General features: G+C 45.1%; 2 protein-coding genes across 2 annotated transcripts in view; one reads left to right on the plus strand and one right to left on the minus strand.

The window, feature by feature from the left end:
- Positions 1-24,141, minus strand: part of RBAK (RB associated KRAB zinc finger) — an 813,856-nt gene that overhangs the window by 355,059 nt on the left and 434,656 nt on the right. The gene's annotated exons all lie outside the window — the stretch shown is intronic.
- LOC309854208 (speedy protein E4-like) lies at positions 4,473-13,164 on the plus strand (the record flags this gene model as incomplete). The annotated part of the gene is made up of 6 exons (XM_082713034.1): positions 4,473-4,587; positions 5,083-5,280; positions 6,148-6,206; positions 6,689-6,774; positions 12,683-12,851; positions 13,036-13,164. 6 exons carry the CDS (start codon positions 4,473-4,475, stop codon positions 13,096-13,098), a joined length of 690 nt encoding a protein of 229 aa, XP_082569160.1. The 3' UTR covers positions 13,099-13,164.

A 24,141-nucleotide genomic window follows, 5' to 3' on the forward strand; every position in this document is an offset into this window, starting at 1 on the left:
TATTTTCTGCCATATGGACATAATGTTTTTAAAGATTTTTATTTATTTATTCATGAGAGACAGAGAGAGAGAAAGAGAGGCAGAGGCAAAAGTAGAAGGAGGCTCCCTGCAGGGAGCCCTGATGTGGAACTCAATCCCAGGACTCTGGGTCTATGATCTGAGCCAAAAACAGACGCTTAACCATGCAAGCCCCCCAGATGACCCTCACTTTCTCTTCCTACTTTTCTTCTGTTTTGACACCATACTTGAAGAAGCCTTTCCAGCCCTTAATTTTCTAAGTAATTGCCTGTGTTGGCTCCTGTTTCTCTTTAACACATCAATTTTACTATGATAACTGGCAGCCACTCTCAAGATTTGAGAATCATTCTTCTTTAAAGTCTTTCATCCATTTTTTTGCCCCCAAACTAGCATATTCACGGTGACCAGGAAATGTCAGAGGCTATGAACGCTCAAGTTTCTAATCTGTATGAAAGAATTAGTTCTTCTTTGAAGCCTTGGGACATGGCTTGCTTTAATGGAAGGGGCCACAGAAGTGTGAGGGAAGTGACTGAATCTGAATTCCCTCTTATGCAAAATACTGGTTGGATGGGTTCACAGGGAAGCTGCAACAAAGTAAGACAACCCAGGGGCCTTAACAACAGAGATGAATTATCTCCATGTTCTGGAGGCTGGGAGACTGAGATCTAGGTGTGGGCAGGCCTAGTTCCTTGGCGGGTTTGGGGGGGCTGCGGGGGCTCGGTCCCATCCTCTCTCCTTGGCTTGTAGCCGACTGTCCCCTTTCTATGTATCATCACACTCTCTTCTCTCTACCTGGGAGTCTCTTTATCCAAATTTTACTTTTTTTTTTTTAAGAGTTATATATTTATTTTAGAGAGGGAGTGCATGACCAAGGGGTGGGCAGAGGGGGAGACACAAAGAGAGAGAGAGAGAGAGAGAGAAAGAAGCAGACTCCCTGCTGAGTGCCCTGCCTAGCTTGGGGCTCATGACCTTGAGATCACGATGTCCTCCCTAAGGCTTCATTTTACCTTCATTTTCCTCCGTAGAGACCCAACACCAAAAAAGAAGAAAAGAAAAAGAAGAAGAAAACATCACGTTCTGAGGTACCAGGGCTTAGGACTTCAACACATGAAGAGGGGGAGGGGGCTTGGACGGGAGCACACAATTTTACCCTAGCCTTGGCGTCCCTGGTCTTGTCCAGTTTGCTTCCTCACTGCCTTGGTTATGTTAACATGGGCAGAACGCTTACAGGTCATCTTATCTACATATTTTATTTTATAGGTTGAAGAGATGGGACCCTGAAGGCAGGAGGATTTGCACAAGGGCATGTGCTGCTTTGTAACAAAACCATTACTTTCCCATTCTCACCGCCCCCATCTTATTTTATTTTATTTTATTTTGTTTTGTTTTATTATTTATTTGACAGAGAGAGATCACAAGTAGACAGAGAGGCAGACAGAGAGAGAGAGAGAGGGAAGCATGCTCCCTGCTGAGCAGAGAGCCTGACGCGGGCCTCGATCCCAGGACGCTGAGATCATGACCTGAGCCGAAGGCCGCGGCATAACCCACTGAGCCACCCAGGCACCCTCACCGCCCCCATCTTTTCGACAAGCATATTCTAACTACTGGCTTATGTTCTCCAGATTGTCTACCAACAGGAGTCTGAGCAGATGGAGAAGGGACATCGTGAACAGGACAGAGGACTTGAATCAGAGCAGCCGAGGTGAATCCTGGGGTTTTGCTTCAGTCTTTAGCGCATCACATCCCTTGTTCTAAAAAACAATCCCAGAGGTGCCTAGGTGGCAGTGGGTTAAAGCCTCTGCCTTCAGCTCTGGTCATGGTCTCAGTATCCTGGGATCGAGCCCCGCATCGGGCTCTCTGCTCGGTGGGGAGCCTGCTATGTTGTGTGCAGTTACTGTGTCTGATATGAGATCTGTAGACTTCATCTTCTCACTGAAAAGTTTTCTTCTTTTTACCAGCCTCTCCCTAGTTCCTCCACCTTCCCCACCCCTGGCAACCTCCTTTTTTTTTTTTTTTTAACCTTCTGTTTCTCTGAGTTTGACTTTTTGTTGTTTTTTAAGATTTCCCATATAAATGTTACCACGCAGTATTTGTCTTTCTCTGTCAGTCTTATTTCATTCCACATAATGCCCTCAAGGTCCATCCATGTTGTCACGAATGGCAGGATTTCCTACTTTCTCACCTCTATACAAATACCAATCTACAGCTCCCTGTGTATGGACCTCATATCCTCTTTATGCACGCCTCCCTTGATGGACACCAGGGTAGTTTTCCTATCTTGGCTATTGTGAGTAATGGTGCAATGAACACAGGAGGGCAGATAGTTCTTTAATATCCTGTTTTCATTTCCTTTGGATGTATACCCGGCCATAAGAGTGCCAGATTATATGGTACTTCTGGTTTTTTGGGGTTTGTTCGTTTGGTTTTTTAAAATCTTTGGAGAAACCTCCATATGGTTTTCTGGGTGAACTGGTTTGACTTTATTTATGCTTGGACTGGGCTCCTTAGCTATCCGTAAGTTTGATCGAAGTGAAAAATAAAACTTGAGGCACATCCTGAATTAAAGATGTGTTTTTCATCCAAGTTCATACAATGGATCGAAAGCAAGGCTTACCCAAAATGTGGACTCAATACTGGCGTCCATCAACAGATGGATGGATAAACTGAAAATGGTATGTATGTATCACTGTTCTTATATGATTGTGAAAGGAACATGTAAAATGCAAACATACACACACACAGAATGGATATTATTCATCTTTAAAAAGGAAGGAATTCTTTCACACACTATAACACAAAGGAGGTTGGAAGACATTTTGTTGAATGAAATAAATCAGAAACATACACATAAAATACTGCATGATTCTACTGATAGGAGCTATCTGAAATAGCCCAATCTCTAGAGACATAAAGTGGAATGGTGCTTGCCAGGGGCTGGGGGAGGGGAGAAGGGGGAGTTCTCCTTCAGTGGGTGCAGAGTTTCAGTTTCAGGGAAGACGAAAAAGTTCTGGAGAAGGATGGTGCTGATGGTCGCACAGAGACCCGAAGGTGCATACTGCTACCAAATCATACCCTCAAAAGTGGTTAAAATGGTAAATTTTCAGTCCTGTTATTTTAACACAGGAGGAGAGAGTGAGCAAGATTCAGATGCACAGGTGAGAAGCAGAGGTAGGAGGGAGGAGGTTGGGAAGAAGCTTCCTCTGATGTTAATGGACAGCTGGCCAAGACCTCCGTGACGGCGTCTGCGCTCCCACATGCTTCCCACCTTCTTGGTTAAACAGATTCTGCCTTAAACGGGAGATTTTTCCATCTAGTCTTTTTGTGCATGTGGCATTTTGTTCAAAAGATACACAAGTGGTCCTGAAGTTTCTGGGTCGAGAGTGATACACGGGCTTACAAATTTCAGATGCAGACTAGAGCTGATTATTTGCGATCAGGGGCAGGTTTTGGGTGGTCCAGGGACTTCTTAAGTTGTAGACACCGTCTGATTGTGTGAGAACACAGGTACAGTTATCTACTGGTTCAGGTTCCCAAAATGTCTCTTGGGCTCAGAGATGCCTCAGAGGAGAGCATGAGTGCTCCCCCACCACTGAACACCCACCCCCAACACAATGTCAGTAAAACATGGAGCGGAAGAAGTCTACCAAATTAAGCGATTTAAACTAACTTTTTTTTAAAAAAAATTATTTATTTATTTGTCAGAGAGAGAGGGAGAGGGAGCGAGTGAGCACAGGCAGAGAGGCAGGCAGAGGCAGAGGGAGAAGCAGGTTTCCCGACGAGCCAGGAGCCTGATGTGGGACTCAATTCCAGAATGATGGATCGTGACCTGAGCCAAAGGCAGCCGCTTAAGCAACTGAGCCACCCAGGTGTCCCTTAAACTAACTTTTAATTCCAACAAGTCCATGTACCTGGAACCTTCTTGACATACTTATGTCTGTCTTGTAAGTTCTTACGTTTCGGCCCATCCCAAATTCCCTTGTCTCTTTCCTCCTTCTCCCACCAGATTGTGCCCTGAATTAGGAATAGGAAGGATGGAGAGAGCCCAACATGTGCCAAGAGGGGAGAGAGCCGGGCATCTGCTGGAGAGGAGTAGAGTGATCCAGACCCCTCGAGGACAGTTTTGGAGGATGGTCCAAGGCTGGGTCGGTGGCTGGAAACAGCCCTTACCTCGAGATCCCAAACTGGACACCAGTGTGGCAGTTCCGTGTTTCCCTTCAAACTGGTTGCCAGGCTGGAATGACCTGTGACATCAGAGGCTTCCGACCTTCCTGATTGGAAGGACCAGATTCCATGGTGCTTGGCAGCAGAGGTGGACAACTGTATCTTCACAGACCTTTTCGCCACTCCTGGCTTTGCCCCAGCTTGGAGAAGGGATCAAGGGCTTGTGTTCGGTCGAAATTTGCCCAGAAAGGGTCTCAGATTTCTGGGAGGCCAGAAAGAGCTAGGGAGAAATCATGGCTGATGATCAACCTAATCAACCGCATTCCCAGTCTGAGGACCAGAGTCCCAAGCCTAGCACCTCAGGGTACCCATTCAATGTGGTGGATGATGAAATCCCAGGACCATCAGGTGAGAAAGGAGGAAGAGGAAGGGACTTGAGAGGCTTGGCTAGTAAAGAGGAATGGGTACAAAAGTCAGGAAGGAGTGTCTGAGTAGGGTGTGTGTGACAGGAGAGATCCAGAAAGCCGGGGATTGGAGGAGGAAAGTATAGGAATTGGGGACAAAACTGTAACCATGGAAGGAATACCCAAGAAGCAGGGAAAGAGGGTTAGGAGATGAGGTCCAAAGAGGAGGTAAAGGAAGAGAGGAAATGATGTCATTATTCCCAGGGGAGAAGTTATCTACAATGAAATTTTGAGGATTAGGGTGGTGAAACAGTGCCAAAGATGAATGGGGACAGATGTGTATCAATAAAGGAGAAAGATGGAAACATGGTTGGGGAGATGTCAATTGTCAGGAAGGCTGGAGAGAATGAAGGGGAAGTTGGGGTTTTTGGAGGGGGAGAAGGGGTGGCTGAATTCCAAAGACAAAAGCCTTATACTGTAGCCTGGTTTCTTCACTCAGCCCCCTGGGTAGACCCCCGCCCCATGCCTGAGTCCCCCACAAGGAAGAGAGGAAGGGATGAGTCAGATGAGGAGACGGGCTCTGGCTCTGAGGACATCTGGGTCGTGGAGTCACTGTGTGGCCTCAAGATGAAGTTGAAGAGACAACGGGTGTCTTCAGTGCTCCCTGAACACCACGAGGTCTTCAAAAAGTTGCTTGGTAAGAAGTTCTCCTCCAACCCTCTTCCATTTTCTCTTTAAATTCAAGAAGCTTCCAATGGAAAAGAATTTTCCAGTGGAAAAGAATTCTCTGAAGGTTGGTGAGCTCTCCATCCTTGGAGGACTCTATAATGATCCCTCACTGGGACACATAAAAATGACAGAGGATTAGGTGAGACTTGGAGAAAGGTCTGTACTTGGGATGAGAAAGGTTGGTCTCAGTTACACTCCTGAGATGTCTTAGTTCTTATTGGTCTTTAGCTTTTTTTTCTTTTTGATATTTTATTTATTTATTTGACAGAGAGAGAGAGAGAGATCACAATCAGGCAGAGGCAGACAGAAAAAGAGGGGGAAAGCAGGCTCCCCGTTGAGGAGAGTGTCTGATTTGGGGCTCGATCCCAGAACCCTGGGATCATGATGTGAGCCGAAGGCAGAGGCTTTAACCCATGGAGCCACCCAGGTTCCCCTTATTGGCCTTTTAACTCTAAATGTCTTTGGCTGTGTGTGTGGAGTTGGGCAGGGGGTGTGGAAATGACATGCCATCTTTATTCCCTTATGTCACTGTGGGATGAGAAAATGACAGAGAATGACTGTGGTCTCCGCAGTGGCATGTCCATGCATGATGAGACAGCGTCCCTGTTGACCTCCCATCCAATCATACAGGTGTGCTCCCTCAGCCTCCCCACGCCAGAAGCCACCAAATTTCCCTGGGAGGTGACTGGTCTTTGCTCCCTTTTGCCCATCAGCCTCACCGCTGGCCACATCCTGGAAGTTCCCCAGGAGAGGCATCATTCTCCTCTTTGCCCTGGAACGCTCCCACAGTAACCCCATTCTGCTTGTCAACCTGACCTATGCCCTCTTTTCACAGAGGATCCTGTCATTCAAAAATTTCTGGCCTGGGACAAAAATCTGAGCGTATCCGACAAGGTATCATTGTTCTCCACTCAGATGTGTTCTTGCTCCACCATCTGTCCTGGGGCAGGGCGATGCCTCCAAAACCCTGTCTCCAACCTCATCCTGCCAACACTTCCCATTGGGGACCTCGTGGTTTCCTGCAGGTCCTCTGGGACCTGAGTCCCAGGCATGCCCCTCAGGCTGTTGCCACCTTAAGTCCCTTCTCTCTTAGCTCTTGGGTGGGGCTCCCTTGGCTCCAGCTTCTCAGAGACCCTCCAGAGTCCGGCTGTCCTGAAGACAAGCCCTCAGACCAGCACAGCTTGCTATCCTGGGAGCACCATCAACCCTTCCCTTGACTTCTTTGGTTTGCAACCAACCTGTTGACACAAATAAGCAAATTCACCCAGTCTGTCAAAGCGGGAGCACCTGCTCCAGCCTCCTGTCCCCATCCCCCACTGGTTTTCCTCGCCCAGGATGTGACTTCTCTCTGACACTGTCTCTCCTCTTGCCGCCAGTATCTCCTGTCGATGGTCATAGCTTACTTCAGCCGTGCTGGCCTCTTCTCCTGGCAGTACCAGCGAATCCATTTCTTCATAGCCCTGTGAGTATTTTTGTCTCATCCCGCAGTACAATTCGCTACCTGGGTGGATGGAGGGGGAAAGTGGGACCCTAACCTTTCATCTACTTTTTTTTTAAAACCATTTGTAACTGTTTATTACCCTACTTTTTAAAAACACTGTTGACCCCGTGTATAAAAACGATGGGATTATAGTATAGTGTTTTTTAGACTGTTCCTTGTAAACACAAACATCCCTGACGTCAGCCAGGAGAAGCAAACAGAAGACCCTTCTAAGAGGACAGATGGAAGGAACGGACACGGCCCTGCCCTGAGCAAACAGACTAGCGAAGCAGCCGGTCCTGATCCTCCGTCTGTCCCCTTCCAACGGCGATACCAAGCATAATTGTTTTCCTCTACGAATACCCAGCACAAATGCCTCGATTCACGCCCCCAAGACTTAGCACAGATCTGTTGTGAGTGTTTCCGCGGGTGTGTCTTACAACACTGTCCCCAAGCCTGCGGGCGCTATGTGCATGAAGTCCTTCAAAGCTCTGGTCTCCTCCTCCACTCTCCAGGGCCAGTGGTGTTCAGGGTCAAGGCAAGGCTTCTGAGATTGGATCCAACCCTTTGGTCTTCGTCCGATTTGCTCATCCCCTTGGTGTTTCAACCTTCTAAGGACACTTCCCTCTGTTCCTATATTGCGTTTTCTGTCTAGGTAATTTTGCACCTATACCTGAGGAAAACAACTTGTCCTCAAGGTCAACTTCAACTCCCAAATCTTCAGATGCTCCCCCCTTCCCCGCCCCGCCAACCTCCCTGACTTCTGCAACGCAGAAGCACTTCTGTTAAAATCCGAGTGTCATGGAGATTCTGGACTATGGTTATTGCCTATCCACTCACCGCTCCACCCCCCTGTCCCCTTCCCCAATCCCATTAGACTCGATGCCTGCAGGACTTGTCAACATATTACCACACTCTCAAAGCACTGCAGAATTCCTTCTGTTTTGCATAGGTTTAAGTTATGTTGGGACTAGGAGGTGATCAGTATTGCACTTGAACATGAGAAAAAGCATCATATATTCATTCAACAAATACATATAGAGTACACCTTATGGACCAAGGACATGAGGCAATGGGAAGAGAGGTTCAAGAGTGCGTGTTGAATTAATGCACCCAATGAACCAAGTCCTGTATTAATCATTTGGTAGGAAAGTCATGGTTACAGAATAGAACAGGGTCAGCTCCTGCCCATGAGAGATGTATATGGCCTTGCTCTATGGGAAGACAGGTTTGTGCACAAACTCGCTAAAGGGAAGGGGTGGGTGTGGGTGTTCCCCCACAGGACATGCCCTCAGGCTTCCCATTGAGTTCCCTCTCCATCCTCAAGCTAGGAGAAGTCTCTGCCGAGCCATGCCTTCCTTTTTTAAAAATTTTTTATTTTTAATTTTTTATAAACATATATTTTTATCCCCGGGGGTACAGGTCTGTGAATCACCAGGTTTACACACTTCACAGCTCTCACCAAAGCACATACCCTCCCCAATGTCCTTAATCCCACCTCCTTCTCCCAACCCCCTCCCCCCAGCAACCCTCTGTTTCTTTTGTGAGATTAACAGTCACTTATGATTTGTCTCCCTCCCAATTCCATCTTCTTTCATTGATTATTCTTCTTCCCACTTAAGCCCCCATGTTGCATCACCACTTCCTCATATCAGGGAGATCATATGATAGTTGTCTTTCTCTGCTTGACTTATTTCGCTAAGCATGATATGCTCTAGTTCCATCCGTGTTGTCACAAATGGCAAGATTTCATTTCTTTTGATGGCTGCATAGTATTCCATTGTGTATATATACCACATCCTCTTGATCCATTCATCTGTTGATGGACATTTAGGTTCTTTCCATAGTTTGACTATTGTGGACATTGCTGCTATAAACATTCGGGTGCACGTGCCCCTTTGGATCACTACGTTTGTATCTTTAGGGTAAATACCCAGTAGTGCAATTGCTGGGTCATAGGGCAGTTCTATTTTCAACATTTTGAGGAACCTCCATGCTGTTTTCCAGAGTGGCTGCACCAGCTTGCATTCCCACCAACAGTGTAGGAGGGTTCCCCTTTCTCCGCATCCTCGCCAGCATCTGTCATTTCCTGACTTATTGATTTTAGCTATTCTGACTGGCGTGAGGTGGTATCTCATTGTGGTTTTGATTTGTATTTCCCTGATGCCGAGTGATATGGAGCACTTTTTCATGTGTCTGTTGGCCCTCTGGATGTCTTCTTTGCAGAAATGTCTGTTCATGTCCTCTGCCCATTTCTTGATTGGATTATTTGTTCTTTGGGTGTTGAGTTTGCTAAGTTCTTTATAGATGATGGACACTAGTCCTTTATCTGATATGTTGTTTGCAAATATCTTCTCCCATTCTGTCAGTTGTCTTTTGATTTTGTTAACTGTTTCCTTTGCTGTGCAAAAGCTTTTGATCCTGATGAAATCCCAGTAGTTCATTTTTGCCCTTGCTTCCCTTGCCTTTGGCCTTGTTCCTAGGAAGATGTTGCTGCGGCTGAGGTCGAAGAGGTTGCTGCCTGTGTTCTCCTCAAGGATTTTGATGGATTCCTTTCGCACATTGAGGTCCTTCATCCATTTCGAGTCTATTTTCGTGTGTGGTGTAAGGAAATGGTCCAATTTCATTTTTCTGCATGTGGCTGTCCAATTTTCCCAGCACCATTTATTGAAGAGGCTGTCTTTTTTCCATTGGACAGTCTTTCCTGCTTTGTCGAAGATTAGTTGACTGTAGAGTTGAGGGTCTATTTCTGGGCGCTCTATTCTGTTCCATTGATCTATGTGTCTGTTTTTGTGCCAGTACCATGCTGTCTTGATGACAGCTTTGTAATAGAGCTTGAATCCGGAATTGTGATGCCACCAACTTTGGCTTTCTTTTTCAATATCCCTTTGGCTATTCGAGGTCTTTTCTCGTTCCATATAAATTTTAGAATTATTTGTTCCATTTCTTTGAAAAAGATGGATGGTACTCTGATAGGAATTGCATTAAATGTGTAGATTGCTTTAGGTAGCATGGACATTTTCACAATATTTATTCTTCCTATCTAGGAGCATGGAACATTTTTCCATTTCTCTCTGTCTTCCTCAATTTCTTTCATGAGTACTTTATAGTTTTTTGAGTATAGATTCTGTGCCTCTTTGGTTAGGTTTATTCCTAGGTATCTTATGGTTTTGGGTGCAATTGTAATTGGGATTGACTCCTTAATTTCTCTTTCTTCTGTCTTGCTGTTGGTGTAGAGAAATGCAACTGATTTCTGTGCATTGATTTTATATCCTGACACTTTACTGAATTCCTGTATAAGTTCTAGCAGTTTTGGAGTGGAGTCTTTTGGGTTTTCCACATATAGTATCATATCATCTGCGAAGAGTGATATTTTGACTTCTTCTTTGCCGATTTGGATGCCTTTAATTTCCTTTTGTTGTCTGATTGCTGAGGCTAGGACCTCTAGTACTATGTTGAATAGCAGTGGTGATAATGGACATCCCTGCCGTGTTCCGGACCTTAGCGAAAAAGCTTTCAGTTTTTCTCCATTGAGAATGATATTTGCAGTGGGTTTTTCATAGATGGCTTTGATGATATTGAGGTATGTGCCCTCTATCCCTACACTTTGAAGAGTTTTGATCAGGAAGGGATGCTGTACTTTGTCAAATGCTTTTTCAGCATCTATTGAGAGTATCATATGGTTCTTGTTCTTTCCTTTATTGATGTGTTGTATCACATTGACTGATTTGTGGATGTTGAACCAGCCTTGCAGCCCTGGAGTAAATCCCACTTGGTCGTGGTGAATAATCCTTTTAATGTACTGTTGAATCCTATTGGCTAGTATTTTGTTGAGTATTTTCGCATCTGTGTTCATCAAGGATATTGGTCTATAGCTCTCTTTTTTGATGGGATCCTTGTCTGGTTTTGGGATCAAGGTGATGCTGGCCTCATAAAATGAGTTTGGAAGTTTTCCTTCCATTTCTATTTTTTGGAACAGTTTCAGGAGAATAGGAATTAGTTCTTCTTTAAATGTTTGGTAGAATTTGCCCGGGAAGCCGTCTGGCCCAGGGCTTTTGTTTGTTTGGAGATTTTTAATGACTGTTTCAATCTCCTTACTGGTTATGGATCTGTTCAGGCTTTCTATTTCTTCCTGGTTCAGTTGTGGTAGTTTATATGTTTCTAGGAATGCATCCATTTCTTCCAGATTGTCAAATTTGTTGGCGTAGAGTTGCTCATAGTATGTTCTTATAATAGTTTGTATTTCTTTGGTGTTAGTTGTGATCTCTCCTCTTTCATTCATGATTTTATTTATTTCGGTCCTTTCTCTTTTCTTTTGGATAAGTCGGGCCAGGACTTTATCAATTTCATTAATTCTTTCAAAGAACCAGCTCCTAGTTTCGTTGATTTGTTCTATTGTTTTTTTGGTTTCTATTTCATTGATTTCTGCTCTGATCTTTATGATTTCTCTTCTCCTGCTGGGCGTACGGTTTCTTTCTTGTTCTCTCTCCAGCTCCTTTAGGTGTAGGGTTAGGTTGTGTACCTGAGACCTTTCTTGTTTCTTGAGAAAGGCTTGTACAGCTATATATTTTCCTCTCAGGACTGCCTTTGTTGTGCCCCACAGATTGGAACCATTGTATTTTCATTATCATTTGTTTCCATGATTTTTCTCAATTCTTCTTTAATTTAGAAGAAGGATGCTGTTTAGTCTCCATGTATTTGGGTTCTATCCAAACTTCCTTTTGTGGTTGAGTTCTAGCTTCAGAGCATTGTGGTCTGAAAATATGCAGGGAATGATCCCAATATTTTGATACCGGTTGAGTCTTGATTTAGGACCGAGGATGTGATCTATTCTGGAGAATGTTCCATGTGCACTGGAGAAGAATGTGTATTCTGTTGCTTTGGGATGAAAAGTTCTGAATATATCTGTGATGTCCATCTGGTCCAGGGTGTCGTTTAAGTCCTTTATTTCCTTGCTGATCTTTTGCTTGAATGATCTGTCCATTTCAGTGAGGGGAGTGTTAAAGTCCCCTACTATTATTGTATTATTGTTTATGTGTTTCTTTGATTTGGTTATTAATTGGCTTATATAGTTGGCTGCTCCCACGTTGGGGGCATAGATATTTAAAATTGTTAGATCTTCTTGTTGGGCAGACCATTTGAGTTGATATAGTGTCCTACCTCATCTCTTATTATAGTCTTTGTCTTAAAATCTAATTGATCTGATATAAGGATTGCCACTCCTGCTTTCTTCTGATGTCCATTAGCATGATAAATTCTATTCCACCCTCTCACTTTAAATCTGGAGGTGTCTTCAGGCTTAAAATGAGTTTCTTGGAGGCAACATATAGATGGGTTTTGTTTTTTATCGTTTCTGATACCCTGTGTCTTTTGACAGGGGCATTTAGCCCATTAACATTCAGGGTAACTATTGAGAGAAATGAATTTAGTGCCATTGTATTGCCTGTAAGGTGACTGTTACTGTATATGGTCTCTGTTCCTTTCTGATCTACCACTTGTAGGGTCTCTCTTTGCTTAGAGGACCCCTTTTGATATTTCCTGTAGAGCTGGTTTGGTGTTTGCAAATTCTTTCAGTTTTTGTTTGTCCTGGAAGCTTTTAATCTCTCCTTCTATTTTCAATGATAGCCTAGATGGGTATAGTATTCTTGGCTGCATGTTTTTCTCATTTAGAACTCTGAAAATATCATGCCAGCTCTTTCTGGCCTGCCAGGTCTCTGTGGATAAGTCAGCTGCCAATCTAATATTCCAGTCATGCCCTCTTGATGACTGAGAGGCACTCTGTGACACTGGGTAATAAGCAACCTGTGTGTTGCTGGGAAGCTGAGCTCAGATGGGGGAGGGGCATCTATCCCGTCCTGCTCCTGACCAGCCACCTGATGTCTCTCTCCAGCTACCTGGCCAATGATATGGAAGAGGATAACCAGGCCCCCAAACAGGCCATCTTTTCATTCCTCTATGGGAAGAACCGGTCCGAGCGACCCTTGTTCCACAAACTGAGATTCCAATTTATACGATCCATGAACTGGAGGACCAGGGTGTCCCGAGAAGAGTGTGAAGAGGTAGGTTGGCTGGAGGGATTTGGGGTGTGGGGCCCAGTGGGAGAGAGAGGAGGTGCAGCAAGGGTCATGGGGATTTGGGACCAGAAAGAATTAAGGGTCTGGACAACAGGAGGGAGCAGGTCGGGGGTCGCGGGGGCAGGGCCCATCTGGAAGTTGTGTTCTCATGGGGCTGCTTGTCTTCTAGATCCAGGCTTTTGATCCAGACCTGTGGGTGTGGGGGCGAGACCGCCTCACTCTGATGCCCTAGGTCTCCTAGGGCCATGGAGGCCTGAGGTCATCGGCCTAAGGGAAGGTAGGTCTCTGTCCTCATGGGTCCAGGCACAATGATTTCTTGTGTAATGAGGAGATCTGAGGAATCCAGTAGCTGAGCCCATGCTCCTCTCCCTAGCCCCACACGTCAGCCTTCCATGAGTTATGAGGTGGAAGCCGTACACGCACTCAGGTCCCAGCCACGAGCTGACAACCCCACAGAGCCATGACTCAGGGAGACGTGCGGGAGGCCAGACCTCAGGAAAACCAGTTTGTCACAAAGGCATGGACTTGGCTGAAATAATTCCATTGAAACCAATTTGGCCCAGATGATAGCTTGAGGAAATGTTGACTTTCTGTGAAAAGGGAGCAAGTTTTCAATTTTTTCCCCTACGTTGTGTTTTTACTTTCTCTTTCATGCCTCAGAGATATGAATTCTGGGGACTTATTTACAACAAAGTAAATGTCTAACAATAGGACATTGGATGGAACAGTCTATCTATCCAATAATAAAAGATAAATTAGGACTAGCTGTGCGTTCATCCAGATTTGCTTGCTACACATTGCTGATGCCAGATGACATCTGTCAGTCCTATGTGACCCTGCCCACTTTTGGACGAGTCTCTCATCTCCTTCCATTACATCTTTCCCCTCAGGTTCACAGTCAAGGAGTTTGTCAGAATGAGTGAACCTTCAGAAATACTAGTTTCAGGGTGCCTGGGTGACTCAGTGGGTTAAGCCTCTGTCTTTGGCTCAGGTCATGATCCCAGGGTCCTGGGATTGAGCACCACATCGGGCTCTCTGCTCAGCTGGGAGCCTCCTTCCCCCTCTCTCTCTGCCTGCCTCTCTGCCTACGTGTGATCTCTGTCTGTCAAATAAATAAATAAAATCTTAAAAAAAAATACTAGTTTTTAGCATAGCTTATTGTGATCAGCATGTATAGTTATAGATTTGGGCAGAGGATTAAGTAAAGGTTTGGTTTAAATAATGTCAACTAGTTCTCAGTCCATTCGGGCTCCCACAACGAAGTACTACATGGCGTTGAGCAACAGACATTTATTTCTCATGGTTTGGAGGCTGGAAGTCTGATAGCAGGGTGCCGGACCCTTTTCTGGGTTGCAGACTAAGTGGGTTCTGAGTTATGTCACTGGGGTCTCTTTTATCAGAGCACTACTGCCATTGTTGAGGGCCCCCCCATGACCCAATCATCCCAAAGACCTCATCTTATAGCACCATCACCTTGTGGGTTAGGATCTCAATGTACAAATTTGAGGGAGGTTAAGAGACAAACATTCAGACCATGTAGTACTGACCAAACTTAGGACTAGGTGTTATGATTAAACATTAGGATCTAGGGTTAGAATGGAGGATTATGTGGTGTCATGGTTCATGATGTTGATGTTTGCAGTATGGTTCTTTGTTCAGACTTTATGTAGCACAAAAGGACCAAGGTGAGTTTCAGGTCTAAAGCAACATTCTCTCAAGTTTGTTTGTTTGTTTTGTTGTTGTTGTGGTTTTGTTTTTGTTTTATTTTTAAAGATTTTATTTGTCAGAGACAGAGAGAGAACACAGGCAGGGAAGTAGCAGGCAGAGGGAGAAGCAGGCTTCTCACTTGAGCAAGGATCCTGATGTGGAACTCATTCCCGGGTACTTGAGCCGAAGGCAGACGCTCAACCGCCTGAGCCACCCAGGCGACCCTCAAGTTTGCTTTACTCCCTGAGCAGAATCACCTAGAGTCCTGGCTATCAAGCAGATAACCGCATGTGACATTAGGCCCATGAAAAATTGGGGCGGGGTCAGGATCACCAAAGTCCAAGAGTCATAACTGAAAATGAATTGGGGTTTAGAATGAAGGATTAGAGATAAAGTTGGATTTATGAATTAGTCTAAATTCTGGTTAGAACTGACCAAGATGTTTTTGGAGTGTTGACTCCTTGTGATCTGACTTCCTCTCTTTCTCTCAATTTCAGATCCTTGAGCCCTGGGAGACGCAGATTTACAGCAGGAAATCAATCTAGACACTAACAACAGGCATGAGGAAGGAAGAGAGGAATCTATTGTGCAGATAATCTAGAAGAATCCAAAACCTTATAGAATTAGCTTAAGGGAATTTTCATATTGTACTCCGAGGAGCTGCGAGTACTTCTAGGAGTCCAGAGAAGGACAATAAGAAACCAGGCTTTTTTTCAAGATCCACCCTCTCTTGGGGTGCTACCAAATATTTCAGATTATTTAATTCAAATCTCCCTGGAGGTAGGAGTTGGAGATCCTGTTTTTTATGCATTGGGACACAAACAAGGAGGAGATTACTTCAAAAATATGAAAGGAGAGACAAAGGATTATAATCGCCTAATATTATGCCATGAAGTTCTTTGGTATATTTTGAAAATGTTGTCCTTAGACCTATTTTATTTAGTTTTATATTTTATATGTATGTATTTATTTTTAAAAGTTCTGAAATAGTCATAGTTTTCAAAACATGTCCCTACAAAGTTTTGTGATGAGATTACACCTGTAGAAAAAATATTGTTGACATATTTGGGATAGGTTTTTGTGTTTTTACTATAGCTATATATCAATTACACTCATAGCTAGGTAGGTGATTCCCTCAAGTTGTTATTACTGTAAATGTTTATTTGACATGTAGTCTTCATTATTAAATTGTGGGAATCAGTTGTAATTCTTTTACTTGCCTGGATGACACGTTTGTAAGTTGTTTTATGTTATTTTAGGTTATTAAAGGGGACACTGCAATGTGTCTCTTGAGGAAACTACAAAGATTTGTGATGAGAATACACCTGTAAATAAAATATTGTTGACATATTCGGGATAGGTTTTTATGCTTTTACTATAGCTATATATCAATTACACTTATAACTAAGTAGGTGATTCCCTCAAGTTATTATTACTGTAAATGTTTATTTGACATGTAGTCTTCATTATTAAATTGTGGGAATCAGTTGTAATTCTTTTACTTGCCTGGATGACACGTTTGTAAGTTGTTTTATGTTATTTTAGGTTATTAAAGACACTGCAATGTTACTCTGGAGGAAACATAATAAAGATAAAAGTCTTCATCTTCGTGGTTTGTGGTCATCTCAATTGGTCTTACTGTTCACTGTCCAATGATACTCTTTCTTAATGGGGTTGGGATTATTCAGCCACACTTCTTACCTTTGAAAAAGAAGTGTAACCTTTTTTTTAGTGAGGATGTGGGTGTTTTTTTTTTTTTAAAAGATTTTATTTATTTATTTGACAGACAGAGATCACAAGTAGGCAGAGAGTTAGGCAGAAAGAGACAGGGGAAGCAGGCTCCCCTCTGTGCAGAGAACCAGATGCGGATGCGGGCGGTCTCGATCCCAGGACCATGAGATCATGACCTAAGCCGAAGGCAGACATTTAACCCACTGAGCCACCCAAGCGCCCCAAGTGTAAGTTACATTTTATGTAGAAAAAAAAAACAAGATAAAGTGAACCCTGAGCTTGTGTCTTAAAGCAAGAAACAAGGCAAAGATATTGAGGCAGGAAAAGGGAAAGAAGGAAGACAGAGCTATGGGGACCTAGATAATCTGAAATTCACAACAAAGGCAACGTGCCTCAGTGAGAGTATGCATTTTAGGCGATGATCCATGGCAAGCAGACCCACAGGTGCAAGGGAGCACCCTTCTTTGGAAGAAGGAAAATCTACAGTATGGGATGAAGTAGAACAACTGGAAAGAAATGAGGCTTTGGGAGAACTTTCTGAGAAACACAGTAAGATAGGAGGAGCTAAAGCTGTCAAATAACAGAGGCATGGGGAAGAAAGAGTTAATGGCAGGAATCCTGAATATTGGAGGAAACCATCTTGGGAGATGGTAGCACCAGAGAATACTGGGGCTGTCTCAAATACCAAGCTTCAGTGTCCGCGGGAAGCATCCCATGGATGTCTTGGCACATAGATGCATATCACCCGTCATGAAGCTCACCTGAGCTTGGTGACCAGAGTTTTTATTGGGGTTTCATTATGCAAGTGTGATTAACTCCATCATTGGCCATACCTCGAACACAGTCTCCAACTCTCTTCCTTCCCGTAGAGATTGGGCTGATATCAAGTGTTTCAAAGCTCCACCCCTGTTGGTGTTCCTGGTATGGCTGGCCCTATCCGGACTCATCTCATTAGCACAAACTCAAGTTTGGTCCACGGGGCCCAGTGTGAGTAACAAACACTCCTACCACTCAGGATTCCAAAGATGTAGAGGTTCTCTCCCAGGGAGCAGGGAGGGAGAGGTATCTGAAAAATTATTTATACAACACACTGGCTACGGTAGGAGATTGGCAAAACTCAGGTAGTCAGGGAAGGTAACAGTTTGGGGGCAGATCTATCACAGAAGATGCTGGAGAAGTTGAACAAATAAGGATTGAAATAATGGGGTACTCATGGGTATTTGGAATAGCTTGGGAGATGTGAGATGTGTAGGAGATGAACCCAGCACTCTATAGAGGAACAACAAGCAATGGAGTAAAGAGAAACTAAAGGGAAAATTGTGTGTGTGTGTGTGTGTGTGTGTGTTAGGGTTGGGGTTGGGGTGCAGTTCTGATAAATGAGATGAACTCCTAAGCCTGGAGCAATTTCAGAAAGTGAAACCACCAAGGTCAGAAGAGCCACACGGACATCAGCATCTGATTACAGCAGCTCAAGGAGAGGGATGGCATTCAGAATTGGGACACAGTTGATGGACTGGGAACAGCAGAGGCTAGATTCTGCAGACACGGAAACAAAGAGGAGAAACAGTATGGCAGCTTGGAAACAGATATAACATATGAGACACCTAGGACTTAAAATGTATATTTAAGAAACTTTAGGTCTCTGCAAGGTGGCAGGTAAAGGCAGATTAGGAAACAACTCAAATGAGGAAAGACCTGAATGTAAAGGCACAAGAAACAGGACGGTGGATGCACATAATAAAGCAGTAAACAACAGGCAAGAAAGCAAACAGTCCGGTGACTGATGCCAGGTGAGAACTGGGAGTGCTTGGGAACACTGGAGCAGAACATGGTGGTTTCAGCCTGGACACCTAGAGAAACTGAGATCAGGACGGATCCAGTTGAAAGAAGGGGGAGCCGAGGCGCTGAGAAGGGGGTGAAGCTTAAGAGACTTGGAGGATAAAGAGAGGGACCAGCTGAGAAAGTGGGAGAGGCTAGAGGCCACCGAAGGCTGAGAAGGAATACGGATCCAGGGAGGTGGTTCGGAAGTGTGAGCTGATGGCAGAAGCACGTGTGGCTCCCAGAGCACAGAAGAGTCAGAGCAGCCAAGCTTCTGGAACCGGAAAGCATCCAGGGCTATAGGTGGCCGCTGAGGGGAGGTCAAAAGGCAGCAACAGCAAAGTTCAGCCACACAGCAGAGGAGCAGCGGGCTTGTCCTGAGAAGCAGGAGTGATGGAAGAAGTCCAGTGCCTGGAGATGGAAAAGTAGGAGAGTGGTGGGGATCAGGGGTGTGATGTGGCTCAGTCAGTGAAGAAGCTGCCTCGGCTCAGGTCATGATCTCAGGGTCCTGGGATCGAACCCCGCATGGGGCTCTCTGCTCAGCAGGGAGCCTGCTTACCCCCACCCTCCACCTGCCTCTCTGCCTACTTGGGATCTCTCTCTGTCTGTGTCAAATAAATAAGACTGAGTGACAAACAAGGAGGAGCTGCTTTGTGAAGGGGAAACACGGAGAAAACTAGAAAGAAATAGGAGCAGGGACTCAGGAAGAGTCCCCCGGGCAACTCCGGGGCGCCTGTCTCAGTAGCTACTCCCATTCTCTCAGCTTCTCCCTCAGCAGGCAGCCACGTTCCCTCTACCGCTACTCTCATCCTAGATAAGGCGGGATTGTCTTTTTCTTTTCAGTTTTTCCCTTTATTTCTCCTTTCCTTCCTTTCCCTTTTGCTTCCCTCTCCCTTCCTTTTCCCTTCCCTACCTTTCCCTCCCCTCCCCTTGCCTTTTTTCTTTTTAAGTGTGGCTTCTTCGAGACGTCCCCTAACTTGTGGGCGCGTGAACTCACAGGAAACAGAGGTGGGATATTTGACGGGCTCCCGAGTAAGCTGCAACAGGTGCACCGCCGCCGTACTGCGCATGTGCAGCTCGGCCTGTGTGCGTGTTCGCGCACGCGTATTGCTGCCGCGCAGCTCTCCCTTCCTGTCCGAGTTCAGGTCACCGCTCGCTGTGGTTCCCAGGCTTTGGCCTCACGCGGGCGAGCGAACTACTAACAAGACAGCAAGGAGAAAAATGAACCTCGCCTTTTCAATCAGTTCGGCAGATACAATCCATTACATAGAAGTTCTCCAGCAAAACAATACACCTGCTTCAGGGTCACAGGACTTGCCAGCCGCATTTGCTATAAGTTTTTCATTGTTCATCCTAAATGTACCTTGTCATCTTGGTGCCCATCCGTGCCAGTTGTTTCTGTCCAAAGGAAAAAGAAAACTACTTACCCATTTCTGACAAACAGGTCCTTAAAGCTCAGAGCTAGGTGTCTAGGGCCCACCCTTAACTCTCCTGGTGACAGAGAGACATTACCTTCCTTGAGGTTTACATTACAAAGAGATGGCTCCCATGCCCTTAAGAACAACCATCCCCTGTTACCATGCTAGCAAGAAAATGGTTTAGCTTCTAGGAGATTTAGATACATACAAAATCCACAGAGGAAGTTTTCTCCAGGTAACACTCTTTCCAAAGGTAATAGTACTGATTTATGCTAATGATGGGCACATAACCCATTCCTGATTTCTCTCACTGAGGAGTTGCATCAAACTAATCCTGCACAAAAGGCGTGCTTCTCCGCAAGCTGCTCTGTCCGCCCTGGCTGTGGCTGTGTAGCCCGGAAGTCCTGCCCAGCTCTTGCTGCTAGCAAGTGTGGTCTGTGCCCGAATTCCCACCAACCGACTTCTCACCAACAGAATGCTGGAATTCACGAGAGGTGACCACACTTCCCCTGGGCATGAGACTGGAAGACCTCCAGGCACGTTTCTTCTGTATTCTTTTCCATTTTCGGTACGTAAAGGAAGGAAGCTATGCTGAGCACCTTGGGGAAGACAGGCAGAGCCCCCCGCCTGTCCCGTCTATTGGGTCCTGGCCTCCTGCTCTTGTCTCCCCCATTGGCACTGACCTGCTCACCTGAAGACTGGGACTCTGCTCTGTCTCTCTGTCCACTCTGGTTCTCTGCCTGTGAACTCTGGCTGTCATGCCCCCCTCCCCCTCACCACACAACTCTGTCCCTGCAACTCAGAGACATCCTGGGCACCCCAGGACCCCTGCCACATACCTCAGCCTAGATAACTCTCTGTGCGGTTAACTGGAAGCTCTTGGGGGCTCACTCCTCTCTCCAAATGGCTAAAACCTGTCATTTCATATATTCATATATTTCCCCCTCCTAGAAACTTCTTTAAGCAGGGAAGGCAAATCTGAACCCTGTGATTCTGTCTGGGCCAGAACTACCAGATCTGCACCTTTTTTTATTTTTTAAAGATTTTATTTGTTTATTTGACAGACAGAGATCACATATAGGCAGAGAAGCAGATAGAGAGGGGTGGGGGTAAGCAGGCTCTCTGGTGAGCAGAGAACCTGACATGGGGCTCAATCCCAGGACCCTGGGATCATGACCTGAGCCAAAGACAGGGGCTTTAACCCACTGGGCCACCCAGGCGCCCCTGGACCTGTACCTTTTAAAAATATATACATATTATTTATTTATTTGACAGAGAAAGGGCACAAGCAGGGGGAGCAGCAGAGGGAGAGGGAGAAGCATACTCCCCGCTAAGCAGGGAGCCTAATGCTGGTCTCTATCCTAAAACCCCAGGGTCAAAACCTGAGCCAAGGAACGCCTGGGTGGCTCAGTTGGTTAAGCAGCTGCCTTCGGCTCAGGTCATGATCCCAGCGTCCTGGGATTGAGTCCCACATCGGGCTCCTTGCTCCGCAGGGAGCCTGCTTCTCCCTTTGACTCTTCCTTCCACTCTGTCTGCCTGTGCTCGCTCTCACTCACTCTCTCTCTGACAAATAAATAAAAATTAAAAAAAAAAAAAAAAAACCTGAGCTAAAGGCAGACACTTAACCGACTGAGCTACCCAGGTGCCCCAGATCTATACCTTTTAATGTGGCTTCATTAAGATCTCTTCATTTATTAGTATTTAAAATATAAAGCTTTCTCTTTTTGTATTTGTATTAAGTACAAATATTTCCCCCATTTTGTCATTGACCTTTTGAACTTAATGTTTTACTTTTATTTTCTGCCATATGGACATAATGTTTTTAAAGATTTTTATTTATTTATTCATCAGAGAGAGAGAGAGAGAGGCAGAGGCAAAAGGAGAAGCAGCCTCCTTGCTAAACAGGGAGCCCTGATGTGGAACTCGATCCCAGGACCCTGGGACTATGATGTGAGCCAAAGGCAGATGCTTAACCATCCAAGCCCCCCAGATGACCCTCACTTTCTCTTCCTACTTTTCTTCTGTTTTGACACCATACTTGAAGAAGCCTTTCCAGCCCTTAATTTTCTAAGTAATTGCCTGTGTTGGCTCCTGTTTCTCTTTAACACATCAATTTTCTGAAGATCTCTGGCAGCCATCCTCAAGATTTGTGAATCATTCTTCTCTTAAAGTCTTTCAACCATTTTTTTGCCCCCAAACTAGCACATTCACGGTGACCAGGAAATGTCAGAGGCTAAGAAGCTCAAGTTTCCAATCTGTAAGAAAGAACTAGTTCTTCTTTGAAGCCTCGGGACATGCCTTGCTTTAATGGAAGGGGCCACAGAAGTGTGAGGGAAGTGACGGAATCTGAATTCCCTCTTATGCAAAATACTGGTTGGATGGGTTTACAGGGAAGCTGCAACAAAGTAAGACAACCCAGGGGCCTTAACAACAGAGATGAATTGTCTCCAAGTTCTGGAGGCTGGGAGACTGAGATCCAGGTGTGGGCAGGCCTAGTTCCTTGGCGGGGTTGGGGGGGGTGCGGGGGCTCGGTCCCATCCTCTCTCCTTAGCTTGTAGCCGACTGTCCCCTCTCTATGTATCATCACACTCTCTTCTCTCTACCTGGGAGTCTCTGTATCCAAATTTTCCTTTTTTTTTTTTTTTTAAGAGTTATATGTTTACTTTAGAGAGAGAGTGCATGAGCAATGGGCGGGCAGTGGGGGAGACAGAGAGAGAGAGAGAGAAAGAAGCAGACTCCCTGCTGAGTGCCGTGCCTAGCTTGGGGCTCATGACCTTGAGATCATGATGTCCACCCTAAGGCTTCATTTTACCTTGATTTTCCTCCGTAGAGACCCACCACCAAAAAAGAAAGAAAAGAAAAAGAAGAAGAAAACATCACATTCTGAGGTACCAGGGGTTAGGACTTCAACACACGAAGAGGGGGAAGGGGGCTTGGACGGGAGCACACAATTTTACCCTAGCCTTGGCGTCCCTGGTCTTGTCCAGTTTGCTTCCTCACTGCGTTGGTTGTGTTAACATGGGCAGAACGCTTACAGGTCATCTTATCTACGTATTTTCTTTTATAGGTTGAAGAGATAGGACCCTGAAGGAAGGAGGATTTGCACAAGGGCATGTGCTGCTTTGTAACAAAACCATTACTTTCCCATTCTCACCGCCCCCATTTTATTTTATTTTATTTTATTTTATTTTATTTTATTTATTTGACAGAGAGAGATCACAAGTAGACAGAGAGGCAGACAGAGAGAGTGAGAGAGGGAAGCGTGCTCCCTGCTGAGCAGAGAGCCTGACACGGGCCTTCATCCCAGGACCCTGAGATCATGACCTGAGCCGAAGGCAGCGGCATAACCCACTGAGCCACCCAGGCGCCCTCACCGCCCCCATCTTTAAGACAAGCATATTATAACTACTGGCTTATGTTCTCCAGATTGTCTACCAACGGGAGTCTGAGCAGATGGAGAAGGGACATCGTGAACAGGACAGAGTACTTGAATCAGAGCAGCCGAGGTGAATCCTGGGGTTTTGCTTCAGTCTTTAGCGCATCACATCCCTTGTTCTAAAAAAACAAATCCCAGAGGTGCCTAGGTGGCAGTGGGTTAAAGCCTCTGCCTTCAGCTCTGGTCATGGTCTCAGTATCCTGGGATCGAGCCCCGCATCGGGCTCTCTGCTCGGTGGGGAGCCTGCTATGTTGTGTGCAGTTACTGTGTCTGATATGAGATCTGTAGACTTCATCTTCTCACTGAAAAGTTTTCTTCTTTTTACCAACCTCTCCCTAGTTCCTCCACCTTCCCCACCCCTGGCAACCTCCTTTTATTTTTTTTTTTTTTTAACCTTCTGTTTCTCTGAGTTTGACTTTTTGTTGTTTTTTAAGATTTCCCATATAAATGTTACCACGCAGTATTTGTCTTTCTCTGTCAGTCTTATTTCATTCCACATAATGCCCTCAAGGTCCATCCATGTTGTCACGAATGGCAGGATTTCCTACTTTCTCACCTCTATACAAATACCAATCTACAGCTCCCTGTGTATGGACCTCACATCCTCTTTATGCACGCCTCCGTTGACGAACACCAGGGTAGTTTTCTATCTTGGCTATTGTGAGTAATGGTGCAATGAACACAGGAGGGCAGATAGTTCTTTAATATCCTGTTTTCATTTCCTTTGGATGTATACCCAGCTATAAGAGTGCCAGATTATATGGTACTTCTGGTATTTTGGGGTTTGTTCGTTTGGTTTTTTAAAATCTTTGGAGAAACCTGCATATGGTTTTCTGGGTGAACTGGTTTGACTTTATTTATGCTTGGACTGGGCTCCTTAGCTATCCGTAAGTTTGATCGAAGTGCAAAATAAAACTTGAGGCACATCATGAATTAAAGATGTGTTTTTCATCCAAGTTCATACTATGGATCCAAAGCAAGGCTTACACAAAATGTGGACTCAATACTGGCGTCCATCAACAGATGGATGGATAAACTGAAAATGGTATGTATGTATCACTGTTCTTATATGATTGTGAAAGGAACATGTAAAATGCAAACATACACACACACAGAATGGATATTATTCATCTTTAAAAAGGAAGGAATTCTGTCACACACTATA

This window comes from Mustela nivalis (assembly GCF_964662115.1).
Source record: "Mustela nivalis genome assembly, chromosome: 19".
Lineage (NCBI taxonomy): Eukaryota > Metazoa > Chordata > Mammalia > Carnivora > Mustelidae > Mustela > Mustela nivalis.